Source organism: Pan troglodytes, chromosome 18, assembly GCF_028858775.2.
Source record: "Pan troglodytes isolate AG18354 chromosome 18, NHGRI_mPanTro3-v2.0_pri, whole genome shotgun sequence".
NCBI lineage: Eukaryota > Metazoa > Chordata > Mammalia > Primates > Hominidae > Pan > Pan troglodytes.
In genome coordinates, this window is record NC_072416.2 from 56,246,648 (window position 1) to 56,262,878 (window position 16,231).

At 45.5% G+C, this 16,231-nt stretch overlaps 1 protein-coding gene across 2 annotated transcripts in view; it reads left to right on the forward strand.

Moving 5' to 3' along the window:
- The first annotated feature begins 486 nt into the window (after nt 1-486).
- CFAP263 (cilia and flagella associated protein 263) overlaps nt 487-16,231 on the forward strand; it is a 31,049-nt gene continuing 15,304 nt past the window's right edge. The window contains exons 1-6 of one of the 2 annotated variants that reach the window (XM_523504.9): nt 487-698; nt 3,332-3,458; nt 4,602-4,763; nt 8,669-8,824; nt 10,131-10,211; nt 12,662-12,817. In XM_523504.9, coding sequence (XP_523504.4) covers nt 598-698; nt 3,332-3,458; nt 4,602-4,763; nt 8,669-8,824; nt 10,131-10,211; nt 12,662-12,817 — 783 coding nt within the window. In that variant the 5' untranslated portion in view covers nt 487-597. The remainder of the gene's footprint in view (nt 699-3,331; nt 3,459-4,601; nt 4,764-8,668; nt 8,825-10,130; nt 10,212-12,661; nt 12,818-16,231) is intronic. The other variant, XM_009430888.5, reaches the window with a different exon arrangement.

The window sequence follows — 16,231 nt, forward strand, 5'->3', positions numbered from 1 at the left end:
TAGATATTCAGTAACTATTTAGGGATGTCTCTTGAATGTATACCCATTTTTATCAGCCACGTTTTTTCCTTCCAGAAATGCAGGATGTTAATATCTGAGAGGAGCTGCTGTTAGCATGTAGGAAGCACCAGGTGGTGAACAGAGCAGGGGCCTCCCAGTGGGACAGGGGAAGAAGGACACTATGATAAATCGTGTTAATTTTCTAGGCCCCAGTTTCCTTATTGTGAGAATGGAGAGATTGATAGATACCATTACAAGGTTGTGGCGAAGGCTTTCATAAACTATGCTTAACACGCTGCTAAGGACACAGTAAGGGCTGCGAAACAGCAGCTGCTATTATTACTATCAATTTAAGAGTTATTGTTAAAGAAGTGAAACTGAACGCGCTTAGGTGTGCGCTCAAAGCCAGCAACCTGGCTGGGTCCGCACGGAGACGGGTGGGGCAGCGCGGGGAGGGGCCACCGGAAGCCCCACCCCTTTCCTCGCGTCCGGTCGCCCGGGCAACGCGCCACCGCGTCGCAGCCGGAGTGACGCGTGGCCGCCGGCACCCGGAGCTCCTGGGCACACGGCATTGGCAGGGGCCGCTTCGGCAGAGTGATGACTGATGATGAGACCGAGAGCGTCCTCTCCGACTCCCATGAAGGGTCGGAGCTGGAGCTGCCTGTTATCCAGCTGTGCGGGCTGGTGGAGGAGCTCAGGTACCGCCGCCCGCGCCTGGGGGCCGCCCCTCTTCCTCCTGGGCCCTCCTCCCCGGGCGGCCTCGGACTTGGGGACCAGCATGGAGAAGATCCAAGCCCTCACTGAGCACTGGGGAGACTTTGCCTCTTTACTCCTGCGAGTGAAGAGACTTTACTCCTTACTCCACCACCACTGAGCCAACAAGCCGTTGGTGGAGCTAGAACGGGGTGGTAGGGCGAGGGGATGGGGCCGGTGGTGAGAAGCCCAGAGGGTAATTGGGGAAGTGAGAGTTTCAGCCGGAGGAGTCTCTCTCATGCCAGACGGTGTGCTTAGCCGATCCACAATTCTACAGCAGCAATTTGGACCAGGTGACTTCTAAGCCCTTTTCTGATGCTAAGATTCTGTGATAAGGCTGGGCGCGGTGGCTCACGCCTGTAATCTCAGCACTTTAGGAGGCCGAGGCGGACGGATCACTTGAGGTCAGGAGTTCGAGACCAGCCTGGCCAACATGGTGAAACCCCGTATCTACTAAAGATACAAAAATTAGCCAGGCGTGGTGGCGCGTGCCTGTAATCCCATCTACTCTGGAGGCTGAGGCAGGAGAATCACTTGAACTTGGGAGGCGGAGGTTGCAGTGAGCCGAGATTGTGCCACTGCACCCCAGCCTGGGCAACAGAGAGGGACTAAGTCTCAAAAAAAAAAAAAATTCTATGATAAAACTAACACGGCAGCAGAATAGAAAGCAAGCTATTGAGATGGTTTTAGTATGAGGCAATGTGTGCCTGAACCTGGATATAAGCATGGAGATGGACAGTAAAGAATGGCCCGATAGTCTGCGTTTATTTTATTTTATTTTATTTTGCAGTCTGCTTTATATCTACTACTATAGCAAGTAAATTGGATATAAAGGTTCCATGATGTAGTCAAGATTAGTTGTACAACTTACTGGTCTTGCACAGAATATCCTAGCTCTAGCAGCTGAATAGATGTTACTTCTATACATCTACAAATACTTTAGGTCAGAACTGAGGTATTATTACTAACAGCTCTCATTTTTGAGTGTTTCTATGTACCATGCATTTACATATATGATCTTATATGATGACACTGCAACCCTAGGAAGTGGGTAAGGAAACAAAGACACAGAGGTGAAGTCACTTCCCTAAGTTCACACAGTCAGTGGTAGTGCTGGGATTCAAACTCAGGTGTGACTCCACAGACTACATACACCTGGAGCATGCTCTATGCTGAAAAAGCAAGCTACTTTGATAGATTGTGTTTTCCATTCAGCTTTTTCCACTAGTTTGTTTTGTTTTGTTTTGTTTGTTTTTGATACGGAATCTCACTCGCTCTGTCGCCCAGGCTGAAGTACAATGGCATGATCTCGGCTCACTGCAACCTCTGCTTCCCAGGTTCAAGTGATTCTCCTGCCTCAGACCCCTGAATAGCTGGGATTACAGGCACCTGCCACCACACCCAGCTAATTTTTGTACTTTTAGTAGAGATGGGGTTTCACAATGTTGATCAGGCTGGTCTCAAACTCCTGACCTCAGGTGATCCACCTGCCTCGGCTTCCCAAAGTGCTGGGATTACAGGTGTGAGCCACCACACCTGGCCCCACTAGTCTTAAAATTCAGCCAAACAGGAATTATTAAAAATAATAGCAAAAACTACAATTACTTTTGTACCAACCTAATAGATTAATAACACATGAAAACATCAAAGTTGTTCTCTCTCTCATATACATATACATACATATTTGTGTGTAACACACACACACATACACACATACGAGAAGTTAAGAAGTTAAAAAGGTTATAACCTTGGCATATACAGGATAAACTAGGTATGTTATCTCTTCCTCTGTTCAAAGTTTTCCAGAGTTTATGATAAACTTCCGGTTGATACTTTTCATCTATTGGGTACTGAAAATAAAAGAACTGAAAAACATAAACCAAAGGAAACATCTGAAGATTGTGGGTGTGTTTAACTTCAAGAATATAGTAATTCAGGTTGGGCACAGTGGCTATTATTGCCTATAATCTCAGCACTTTGGGAAACCAAGGTGGGAGGATCACTTTAGGCCAGGAGTTCATGGCCAGCCTTGACAACATAGCAAGATACCACCTCTACAAAAAAAATTATAAATTAGCCAGGCATGGCATTGTGCACCTGCAGTCCTAGCTACTTGGGAGGCTGAGGCAGGAGGATTGCTTGATCCCAGGAGTTCCAGGTTACAGTGAGTGCAACAGAGTAAGACCCTGTCTCTTAAACAAATAAAAAATATATATGTATATATATAATATATAGTAATTCAGAAATAATCTCCCACATGGGTTCAATGATACTTGAAGATGAAACCTATGAGAATTTTCAATGTAATACTAGTGTTCTGAATTTTGTGGCTCATTAAACATATTAATAAAAATATCAAATATATAGCACTTACTATGTGTCAGGCACTGTGCCAGAGGCTTTGTCTTCCTTATTGGAACCCTAAAAGTTAAGTGCTATTCTTATACCCATTTTATAGGTGAGGAAACTAAGGCACCAAGGGGCTAACGGGTTTTGCAGGTCTACTAGTTATTAAACACTAGTTATTTGAGGTTTAAACTCTTATTACTAGAACTTACTCAGGTACCCTGTCTTGCAGCTATGTAAACTCTGCTCTCAAAACTGAGACTGAGATGTTTGAGAAATATTACGCTAAACTGGAGCCCAGGGATCAGCGACCTCCACGATTATCAGAAATTAAAATATCAGCAGCAGATTATGCACAGGTACACAATGGAGATCTAGATCATTCTTTTATTGTTTGTCACCTTAAATGCAAGTGGTATTTGTTTATCTGCCTTTGGTGCGCCCTCTGTGGCCAATTGACCATGGGACCTTCTCCCTGTTTTACTTTTGATTTTTCTTTGCCCTCTAGGGTTTCTCTTTCAAGTGACTGTGAAAGAAACTGGGTTCAGTTAATAGTGGATTGACTCTCCCAGCATATCTTAGTTTACTTGAAAGAATTCCCTTTGGCTAGGTGCAGTGGCTTAGGCCTGTCCCAGTGCTTTGGGAGGCTAAGGTGGGAGGATCACATGAGACCAGGAGTTCGAGACCTGCCTGGGCAATATTGCAAGACCCCATCTTTACAAAAGAAAATTCTTAAATTAGCCAGATGTGGTGATATGCACCTGTAGTTTTAGCTACTTGGGAGACTGAGGTGGGAGGATTGCTTGAGCCCAGGAGTTTGAGGCTGCAGTGAGCTATGATCACACTGCTACACTCCAGCCTGGGCAACAGAGCAAGACTCTGTCTCAAAAAAATTAAAAAAAAAAAGAATTCATTTAAATTGAGGGACTCAACTGTTTACAAGGCCCAGCCAGCCACCTAAATGAGGAAAGTGGGCCTAGCACAGGCCCTTGTCTCAAAGGGGTTATCTGTATAGTCTTATCCTTTGAGGGCCAAGCAAACCCATATGTACCCTGGACCACCCGCTTCTGACCTTTGCCTTAAATGCATAGAAAGTCCAAGATGTTTGTTTGTCTGTTTTGCTGAACACAGTCCCCCACGGATGCAGTTTCTTTCCTGTGTTCAGCTCAGGAAGTACCTCTGAGCTTTCCCCTGTCTTTGACTTGAATGCTAGTCTATAGCAGGTTCACAGCCTTTCCACCTTCAAGACGTTTACCCTTATTTATTTTCACTTCATTGTCAAACATAGGCCTTTGAAGTATTTAGTGCAGGGGCTTAGGATGACTTGAGAAATAAATGTCAGCTCAGGCCTGATATCCAGCATCCTTTTACCATGAATTTGTTCTCCCTGGCTGTCACTCTGGGGAACTTCTAGCAGGTCAGTGGATCATTCTGATGCCTATCTTGGGCTGGTTCATTACCAATTCCTCTTTGACAATGGCTTTGTTTCTCTTGGGTTGCAGTTTCGAGGCAGGCGTAGATCCAAATCCCGGACAGGTATGGACCGTGGGGTAGGCCTGACTGCCGACCAAAAACTTGAGCTGGTACAAAAAGAGGTTGAGGACATGAAGGATGACTTACGACACACGAGGGCAAATGCGGAACGCGACCTGCAGCATCACGAGGTACACCTTCCTCCCAGCGCAGCCTGTCCTGCCCGGGCTCCCCACCTCTACCCCATTGAGAGGTATCTAGAGTGGGTTCATGTGATTGTTGGGGCTTTGGAAGAAACACAGGTAGGATGAAGCGAATCCAGGGCCTATCTTCAAGGAACTTACCACCTGCTTGTGGGGACAACACATTTTTGAACATTTTTTTAATGCGAAATTTCAAAAATACACGAATGTAGAGAGGCTAGCACAACAAACCCCTATGTATTCAACACCTGGGTGGAATGATCATCAACATATGGCCTCTTTTGGTTGATCAACTTTCCCTTCATCTGGCTGGGTTACTAGGAAGTGAATCCTAGTGAATCTCTGTACATATTTCAGTATATATCTTTAATATATGAATTCTTTTAGAAGATATAACCATGATAACCCTAAATGCTCTTAAAATTTTACAGTAATTTCTTTTTTTTTTTTTGAGATGGAGTCTCGCTCTGTTACCCAGGCTGGAGTGCAGTGGCGTGATCTCAGCTCACTGCAAGCTCCGCCTCCCGGGTTCACACCATTCTCCTGCCTCAGCCTCCCTAGTAGCTGGTACTACAGGCGCCCGCCACCACACCCGGCTAATTTTTTTTGTATTTTTAGTAGACATGAGGTTTTCACCATATTAGCCAATGGTCTCGATCTCCTGACCTCATGATCCGCCTGCCTCGGCCTCCCAAAGTGCTGGGATTACAGGCATGAGCCACTGCGCCGGGCCTACAATAATTTCTTCATAATACACGGGGTTTGAGGTTTAAGTCAGTATATTAGGGTTCTTGAGAGGGACAGAACCAAGAGTATACATGTATATATGAAAGGGAGTTAATTAGGGAGAATTGGCTCACGTGATTACAAGGCAAAGTCCCACACAATTGATGGCTGTCTGCAGGCTGGGAAAAGAGAGAAGCCGGTAGTGGCTCAGTCCAAGTCTGAAAGCTTCAAAACCAGGGAAGCCAATGGTGCAGCCTTCGTTCCGTGGCCGAAGGCCCTAGAGCCCCCAGGAAGCCGCTGGTACAAGTCCGAGGGTCTAAAGGCAAAGAACCTGGAGTCTGATGTCCGAGGGCAGGAGGAGCAGAAGCAATTGTCGGGCATGGGAAGAAGAGGGAGAGCCAGAAGACTCAGTACACAAGCTTGTCCACCTTCTTCCACCTGCTTTGCTCTAGCTGCTGTGGCAGCCAATTGGATGGTGCCCACCCACACTGAGGGTCGATCTTCCCCCCGCCCAGTCCACTGACTCAAATATCAGTCTCTTCTGGCAACACCCTCACAGTCACACCCAGAAACAATACTTTACCAGCCATCTAGGCATCCCTGAATCCAGTCAAGTTGACACCTAATATTAACCATCACAGTCAGTGAATTGAGTAAAAAGTCCCTAGGTCAGCATTTCTTTCTTTCTTTTTTTTTTTTTTGGGACGGAGTCTTGCTCAGTTGCCCAGGCTGGAGTGCAGTGGTGCGATCCCACCTCCGCCTCCCAGGTTCACACCATTCTCCTGCCTCAGCCTCCCGAGTAGCTGGGACTACAGGCTCCTGCCGCCACCACACCCAGCTAATTTTTTTTGTATTTTTAGTAGAGACGGGGTTTCACCATGTTAGCCAGGATGGTCTCGATCTCCTGACCTCGTGATCCACCCGCCTCAGCCTCCCAAAGTGCTGGGATTACAGGTGTGAGCCATCGCGCCCGGCCCCTAGGTCAGCATTTCTATACGGCACACGTGCCCATGATTCGTGCCCTGTTACAGAACAATATAGTAGTGTCTCTTAGTGAGTCCAATACAGTCAGTTTCCTCCAGAGAAGAAACATCACTGTTAATTCGGTTGCCCACAGGATGACGTTGTTGGCTTGCATTTGAGAGCCATGTTGTATGAAAAGTAGATACTTCTGTTCTATTTCTAAAGTTTTCTATTTTTCTGTTTCTAAATGTGGGCATTCGCAGAATCACGCTCGTCTCAAGAGGGACCAGTCAGTAGACTCATGTCTCCCATTGATGCAACCGTCTGTATCACATCAGCTGATCTTGCTCTCCCACCCCTCCTCTCTCTCTTTCCAAACATGCATTGTTGAATTCTAGCAAGTTAAAGGAGCTTGGGATGTGGTAGCATTATCCTGACCCGCTAGGTTGTGCAATGTGAGCATCAAGTGCAGAGATCAGAGATCAGTATGGGCTAGAGTGGTCAAAAAGAATTTGTTGAGGAGGTAGGGCTTAAAAGGGGCTTGGCATGATCTTGAAGAATGATGGCATCTGTTTAAAGCACAGGGAAAGAAGGGCACCCCAGGTAAGGAGAATGACATGGGCAAGGCAGTGGAGGTGGGCACAAGCATGGTGAGCTCATGACATTGAGGAGGCTGGTGTGATTAGAGAAGACGCTACTTTGGAGGCTGCTTTAGGAAGTCAGGTTGAGTAAGGCAATGATTTCTTGACAGCCATGCCAAGGAGTTTATCTTTGATGTCTTAGAAAGCTGGACCCCACTGAGGATACTTGAGCAGGAGAGCAATGTGTTGAAAGTAGCATTTCAGGTGGATTGATGTTCTACCATGTGGAGATGATGGGGCTGGAGCCTGAGGCCAGCCAGTGAAAATGCTTTTGCCTCTTGGTGTTCAGAAAAAAAGTCTGAACTAGGATGATTTGCAGTCTGGCTAGAGATACCATTCCATTTTATTTTTTATAGTAATATGTGTGTGTGTGTGTTCTTATTTCAAGGCAATCTATGTTGTAGAATGTTGAAAAATACAGTTAAGCTAAAAGAACATTTGAAAACATTCACAATTTACCACTCAGAGGTAATTTCTGTTGACTTTCCATTTACCTCCTACAGTTTAGATAATTTTCTATGCATATATGAATTTCTTCCAAAAATAGTATCATGTTATTTTGTAAACTGTATTTTTCACTTAACAACATCTCTTTACGTCAATACATATTTTCATTTTATAACATCTTTTTTTTATTTTTAAGAGATGGGGCCTCACTGCGTTGCTCAGGCTGGAGTGCAGTGGCTATTCGCGGTCGCAATCATAGCACACGACAGCCTCGAACTTCTGGCCTCCAGCAATCCTCTTGCCTCAGCCTCCTGAGCAGCTGGGACTACAGGCACCATACCTGACTTTATAATATCTTCTTTATTTTTTTTTCCATTTTTCCCCCCAATACTCAGGCTTGGAAATATAAAGTCTTTTTTTTTTTTTAATAACAGAAATATAATAAGAGTGCCTATTTATTTCCCCACTAATCCATCTCTCTAGATGTAACTGTCATTCATGTTTTGATGTATATCCTTCCAGATATTTTTAATGGATAAATAATTTCAAATATGGAAATACATATTTAGATAGATAGCTTGGCCAGGCGCGGTGGCTCATGCCTGTAGTCCCAGCACTTTGGGAGGCCGAGGTGGGCGGATCACCTGAGGTCAGGAGTTCAAGACCAGCTGGGCCAACTTGGTGAAACTCCTTCTCTACTAAAAATACACAAATTAGCCAGGCGTGGTGGCGGGTGCCTATAGTCCCAGCTACTCAGGAGGCTGAGGCAGGAGAATTGCTTGAACCGAGGAGGCGGAGGTTGCAATGAGGTGAGATTGTATCACTGCACTCCAGCCTGGGCAATAGAGCGAGACTCTGTCTCAAAAAAAAAAAAAAGATAGATACCTGACACCTGTTTTTGTTTGCTCTCTTTTTATGGATTCTATTTTTTCGAAGAATGCTTTTAACTAATAACATTGATATAGTCAAGTTTGTATCTTAAGGATATGTTCCTAAGACTAAGAAGAAACATAATATTTTGGGACACAAAGAGGCCTGGGAACTTAGGTTTTCTTAGAGGACACATCCTTGAAGATTGCTGGAAACGTTCTTCTCTCTTTGTGCTGACTCCCCCAGGCGATCATTGAGGAGGCTGAAATTCGATGGAGTGAAGTTTCGAGAGCAGTGCATGAGTTTGAAAAAGATATTCTAAAAACCATATCCAAGAAGAAAGGGAGTATTTTGGCCACTCAGAAAGTGATGAAATACATTGAGGACATGAACCGCCGGAGGGTAAGTTGGCAGACAGAGCTTAGAAAGGGAAAAAACATTCTTACAGGGATGTTATGGAAATCATCCATGTGAAGCAGCCTAGCTCCCTTTGGTCCACCATAAATGTTGCCCACATATGCGGATTTTCTTTGCATCCCCGAAAGTGTATGTGTATATGCATGTTTTAAAATGTATGTTTATGGCTAGATGCAGTGGCTCACGCCTGTAATCCCAGCACTTTGGGAGGCTGAGGCGGGTGGATCATCTGAGCTGGAGGACCAGCCTGGCCAACATGGTGAAACCCCATCTCTACTAAAAATACAAAAATTAGCTGGGCGAGGTGTTTGTGCCTGTAATCCCAGCTGCTCGGGAGGCTGAGGCAGGAGAATCGCTTGAGCCTGGGAGGCGGAGGTTGCGGTGAGCCAAGATCATGCCACTGCACTCCAGCCTGGGCAGCAGAGCAAGACTCCGTCTCAGAAAAAATAAATAAATAAATAAATAAATGCGTGTTTATCAAGGCTAACACCAGCCAGGCAGGAGGTATATTAACAGTACCTCAGATTGATCTCTGTTTTTTGTTTTGTTATTTGTTTCAAGATCTGATATATTTTCTTGAGAAAGGTATGAGACTGGTCTGGTCCAGCCTGTCTAGAGAGGTGACTGTGGAGTAGGACAGGTAAATCTCTTTTTCAAAATTTTAAAAAAACCTTTAAAAAAATTGTTATAGAGATGAGGTCTCACTGTGTTGCCCAGGCTGGTCTTGAACTCTTGGGCTCCAACAGTCCACCCACCTTGGCCTCCCAAAGTGCTGGGATTACAGGGTGAATCTCAAGCTCTTTGAGATCCTTTGTTATCAGGAGATGGACCTTGGGCTGTTATGAGAAAAAAGGAGAATTTGGGGGGTAACCTTCATTTCCAGAGATTTTTACAACACGTCAAGCTTTAGATCCTGGAGACAAGGTAGGGTTATTACTAATCCTAATATGTTAAGAGTAATAAAAATTATGTAAACTACCGTGGGAATACAAGACCAAAAAATCGTAAGATCATTTTGTCAGGAAAGGCCCCTACAGTAGCATGCACCCAAATAATCTTGAATTTGAAAGCAATATAAAATTTGCATGGTGCAAAACCAGTGTCCTCTGCTTCTTGGTCATGAAATGTCATACCAGCCCCAGCTTGAGTAGAAGTAAAAGGACCTAAAATAAGTGACAGAATGTTAGGGCTCAAGGTTTGGTTTGCAGCCCCAGAACCATCCACTTTTCAAACCAATGGGAAAAAGGAGAGAAATGGATTAAATGCATTAAAATATGCCTTTATGTTTTAGGATAATATGAAGGAGAAATTACGTTTGAAAAATGTTTCTCTCAAAGTTCAGAGGAAAAAAATGCTTTTACAATTGAGGCAGGTATGTGGTCCTTTTTCTCTCTCTCTCTGTTTCTTTTTAAGGTTACTGTGGTAGGCTGAATAAGGTTCCCACCCCCACCCCAAAATATCCATATCCTAAACCCTGGAATCTGTGAATACATTAACTTACATGGCAAAAAGGATTTTGCAGATGTGATTAATTTAGGATCTTGAGATGGGGAGATGGTCTTGAATTACCTGGGTGGGCCCTATATAATCTCCCTCCTTATCAGTGGGAAGCAGGAGGGTGGGAGAAGCTATGATAACAGAAGCAGAGATCAGAGTGATGAGCTTTCATGATAGGGAGAAGGGGCCAGGAGTCAAGGACTGCAGACAGCCTCTAGAAGCTGGAAATGACAAGGAAACAGAGTCTCCCCTAGAGCCTTAGGAAGAAATGCAGCCCTGCTGAGATCCTGATTTGAGCCTCCCAACCCATTTCAGACTCCTGACCTCCAGAACTGTAAGTTAATAAATTTGCATTAAAACCACGAGGTTTGTGGTGATTTGTTACAGCAGCAATAGGAAACTCATACGATGACTGTGCAGGCAAATCAGAGGTTTTCTGTAGACAGAGTTGGCGTGAATTTAAAAGACCCTCAAGACATACTTGTTGGCCCTTTCTGGGAATATGGCCTGGTGGCACAGTTATATGTGCTTTGGTGTGTCTAGCATCGCCATCGGCTGACCCTAATGGCTCCTGATGAAAGGCAGTAAGGCAAACATGGTTCCATCCTTTCCTAGCTCAATATTTTTATTATTAACTTGAATTTGGGCACTGGTGGCATGCTCATCAAAGGGGGCTACTGACAAGGACACAAAACTGGGCAGGAGAATTAACATGTTGGGGGACTATTGCTTGAGTGACTCGGGATCCAGAAAGACCTCAGCAAGCTGGGACAGATTTAACAGCATGAAGCGATGAAGGACAAGTGTAACACCCTGCACTTTTGATCCCCCAAAATATCTGTTCAGGTACAGGATGGCTTAGCTGTAGAGTACCTGATAAAGTCAGCTCAGGTGGTGGTGATGCTATGGCCTAGGCTGCGTTCATAGAAACACAGTGCCCAGACCAAGGAAGGGGTAGCGTTTCTCTACTCTGTCTGAGCGGCCCCTACCTGGAGTGTCATGTCACAAGGTGATCCCCACCCTTGAAAGAATTGGTAAACTAGAGTTCACATCGGAGAGCAAGCCAGATGTCAGGAATAGAAACCATATCCAAGAGCCTGGGACTGATGTGCCCAAGGAGAGAGGGTCCAGGAGGGCCACAGCCACTGTCTCCAAGTGCTCAGGGCTGCAGCAGGAAGGGAGAGCAGAGCTGGGGCTGTGGATGGAGGTGTCAAGGAAGGAGATTTGAGTTCAGTGCAAGAAAAAATTCTGCCGTGAGTGGTCCCAGTGGAACTGTCTGCAGATCATCAGTTCCTGGTACTTGGAGGTTCATGCAAGCATGGGCATCAGGAAGAGGGGCTTTAAGCTGGAGATGGGGAGTAGATGGATGATCTTTAACCTTAATGCCGCTGCTACACAAAGATAACACAGACACGGGCCCTGCCTTTGCGAGCTCATAGACTAGTGGGCAGCAGTGTCACGAGAAAAGGTGTATATGTGTAATTGTATACAGAAGCTACATACCAAGGACCACAGAGCTAAAGCTTCCAGGGGCTCAGCAGAGAGAGGGATCACCCTCTGGTGTGGAAAACAGGTTGGGAGCATTGGAGCTGGAGGAATGGTTGTACTGGGGCTTAAGGAAGTTGTGTTGTTTTGGGAAGGGGAAGAAGATGAATCCCAGGAGATAGCACAGACAGCATGAGTGAGGCATGGGAGTGAGGAACAGCAGTTCCCAAGTTGGGCTGTTGTCTACCACAGATATAAAATGGCATAGACCTGGCAGGGCTGGTAAGGTGGGCCAGGTCAGGGAGGGAACCTTATACACTCATGCACTGCAGTGCAGAAATATCAGATGGTCAAAGGAGGGGGAAATCTGTGGGCTGCTTGTCCTGGGTTTTTCATGTTAAAAACAACTTTTAAATGGCCTGATTCTTACTCTTCCTTCATGGCCCTGTTTAGGCAACACCCACTGTGGGATGCCCTCTGTGCGTGACTCGGTCTTTCTTCCTCCCCTGGCCTGGCTTAGGGACTTCTGTGTGCCCTCTGCCCCCACTCCCCCATATGCCCCCCAAACAACACATCGCACTGCACCACACTGTTGAGTCAATGGCTTGTTGGTAAACCCTCATATGCACTGCCTGGGGCCAGGGAACATTGTATTTACTTAAATCTCTACACCCAGTGCCTAACACCATGCCTGGGACCAAACAGATGCCCAATATGTGTTTGTTGAATGACTGAATGATGACTGACCTCCAAAGTCTTGTCAAGAGTTGCAAGATGTGAGCCATACATTCAGAATCACAACTGACGTATCATCTTTTCTTTCATCTTTCTGAGCTGTAGAAGGAAGAGGTGAGTGAGGCCCTTCACGATGTTGATTTTCAGCAGTTGAAGATAGAGAACGCTCAATTTCTTGAGACAATTGAAGCAAGGAATCAAGAACTGACCCAGCTAAAGCTGTCATCTGGAAACACTCTGCAGGTTCTCAATGCCTACAAAGTAAGGCCATCCCTGATACCCAGGGCTCCCCCAAGGCTTTCCACACTCACCTTTCTGGCCACAGGGAGGTTCTTGTGCATTCCAGTTTCACACAGCGCTTAGGTGCCCCCTCGCTGTCAAGCCATGTGTCCTAAAATTCCCTGAATGCTCCCACAACCCTGGCTGTGCATGAGAACCAGAGTTTTTCTTTAAAAAACAAACAAACATATAGATAGATGATAGGTAGATAGATAGATAGATAGATGCCTAGTCTCACCCTGACTAATTGAATTAGGAGGTGAGGGCCATGCCTCTTATTTATTTTGTTTTTTATTGCTGTTACTAATTCCCCAAGTGATTTTTATGCATGGCAAGTTTTGAGAACTAACCACATTTAGAGCCCTGTTTAATTTGAGCACATTATAAGCACTTTCCTGCTTAAAACCTTGCAAAAGAAAGCAGTCTTAGCTATAAATCAGAAAACTACTAAATAATTTATCATCCAAACAGAACCCTTTTGGGAGGGAAAAGAGGCACTATTAATAATTAAGCAGAGACTATAGGCACACAAAGGGCCTGGCCCCAGCAGACTAGGCTATCTGGTCACCCTGCTAGAGACCATCTAATGCAGTATTCAGCAACTGCAGGCCAGTGTGTCCCCACCCACTGCCCTGTGAGCTAAGAATGATATTACAGAAGAACCTTTATAACCAATTTGATTATAGAAAACACTAACTTGAAACCAAATGAAGCAAAATTGGTTTCTTCCCCCAGAAATTCCATTTCTTTCATTAGTAGACCTATATTCTACAGTATTGTACTCAGTTATTATATTTTGAATTGAATCAATAAAACATTGGTAGGATTTTTTTCTCTTGTTAATATAAGTACACAATACCCACAATTTTGCTTCTGGGCTTGCAAAACCTAAAATATTTACTATCTGGTCCTTTACAGAAAAGTTTTGCCGACCCCTCGCATAGTGCTCAGGTGGCAATGGTGGCTGTGGGCTTAGGTAGCTCGCAGGTGGGCTTTGTTTGGCCCACACAGTTTAAAAATGTGAATATGAATGTCTTTAGACCAGGTTTATGTTTGTTCAACATTTTCCTTTTACAAATGAAAAAACCGGGAGTCAAAGATGCAAAGTAGACAGGGTGCAGTGGCTCACACCTGCAATCCCAGCACTTTGGGAGGCTTAGGCAGGCACATCACCTGAGGCCAGGAGTTCAAGACCAGCCTGGCCAACATGGCAAAACGCTGTCTCTACTAAAAATACAAAAAATTATCTGGGCGTGGTGGTGCACACCTGTAATCTCGGCTACTTGGGAGGCTGAGGCATAAGGATTGCTTGAACTCCTGGGGGCAGAGGTTGCAGTGAGCTGAGATCATGCCATTGCACTCCAGCCTGGGCAACAGAACAAGATTCTGTCTCAAAAAAAAAAAAAAAAAAAAAAAAAAGATGCAGAGTATTGGCCAAATTCAAGCAACAAGTTACTGACAGAGCTGGGACTCCCAGTCCAGTATGCATCCCACCTAACTCAGTGTGTATCCCACTCTACTGCCTTTTCCAGCATAAAGTATGTAGAAAACAACGTGCTGGCATTCTGAAATTTATGTGTCATAAACATCCAACAGATCCTCTACTTTTAGCTTCTCTCATCAGTTTTTAGCTTATCTGATCACTGTTATTTATAGAGGAAGCCAGTTCCTGTGACTTCCAGGCCCTCACTGCCTGGAGAGCAGGTTGTACTTGATCACATTGGACCTCGATCTTATCCTGTGGAATCAGTTAAGCAGCACAGGGCCTGCCTGGTCTTGTGGGGGAAAAGCCAAGGGTTTTGGAAATGGAGCTACTGATTTTTAAAATCAAACTGCCAGGTGGCAGGGCCTGATCTCTTTAGGATGGGTCTAAACACACAGTGCAGATTGCTTGCAGTATCCGAGATCAGCAGCGCAGGCCACAGTGGGCAGAGTGAGAGCCATTCCTGGGGGAAATGGAGGCAGAACAACTGAGTTGTGGAGTCAGACCTTGCCTGTGCTTGAATGGGGGCTCTACTGCGGGAGGTGCTTCATCTGGGCAAGATTCTTCACCTCTTGGAGGCAAGTTTTGTGTCACCAAGATGGTGCTCTGTCTAGTAAGTGTTGCGTCCCCAGCATCAAGGACAGTGCCTGGCTAAAGCAAGTGCTTAGCCAATATTGTTGAATGAACTGCTTGCAGAACAGGTGTGTATTTGATAGGGGTGGGAGGGTGACAGGAGGGGCCACTTTGATATAAATATGAAACATTCATTCTCCCAGCAATCAGAAAATGAAAATAAAGAAATAAATATCAAACACTGAAGTGTGAAACCTTGTTAAAGACATGCAGAATAATTTTCCTCTATACCAAAAGTACCAGTAACTCCACAAGGGTAGGCACTGGGCTGAGTGCTAAGGGTACAGCATTTAGACAGCACCAGGCAGAAATGGGCTCTTCTCTTCTGTGAGTTTCATGTGTGAGCCTGAGTCAAGGTGGCAGCTTTTTCTCTGACTTTATGCCCTCAAGCCCTGCCTGGTGGAGTCTGGTAAAATGTAAGCATGTGACTACAGCTGCGATGAGTCACTCCAGACTGCCTGTAAACTAGTGATCTGGGGCCTTGTAGGTAGAATTCTAAGATGTCCCCAAGAATCCCTGGCCCTTGGTGTCTACACCCTGTATAATCTCTGGCCAGGACTGTGAATATGATGGATTCAGTTAAGTTCTGTTCTGTTCAATGATTCGGTTATACTGTATGGCACAGTTGATCTAAAGACAGGGAGATCACCCACTTGGGCCTGATCTAATCACACGAGTCCTTTCAAAGAACAGAGTTTCTCTGGAAGAGGAAGTCATAGATGTGAAGCATGAGGAGAAATGGCTGGAGGAGGTCTTCTCCATTGTGGGCTAGAAGACAGAGGGGCCACATGGAAGGGATTCAAGAGGGGCCTCTGGGAGCTGAGAGCGACCTCCTGCTGACAGCCCAAAAGAAAACAAGGGCCTTGGTCCTACAGCTTCAAGGAAGTGCCTTCTGCCAACAATAAGTGAGCTTGGAAGAGGACCCTGAGCCCTTGACAAGAACCACAGCTCTGGCAGACACCTTGATTTCAGCCAGATGTGACCATGGGGGAGAGTCCAGCCACACTGTGCGCAGACTTCCAGCCTATGGAAGCTGTGAGATAATAAATGGGTGTGGCTCTAAGCCACAAAAGTCTGTGGTAATTTGTTATGTAGCGATAGGAAGTGAATGCAGTCCTTTACAGAAGTGGCCTCCTCAAGGGACCCACATCTTGACTCAGCGTCACCAATTTCGCTCTCATCAGCCTTCGTGGATACCTGCCCCGGCAGAGCCAGTGATGGCCTCGCTGCTGCTCTTGTACCTCCATTCCTTCCTGCCCTGCCGTTCTAAGTTGGTGACC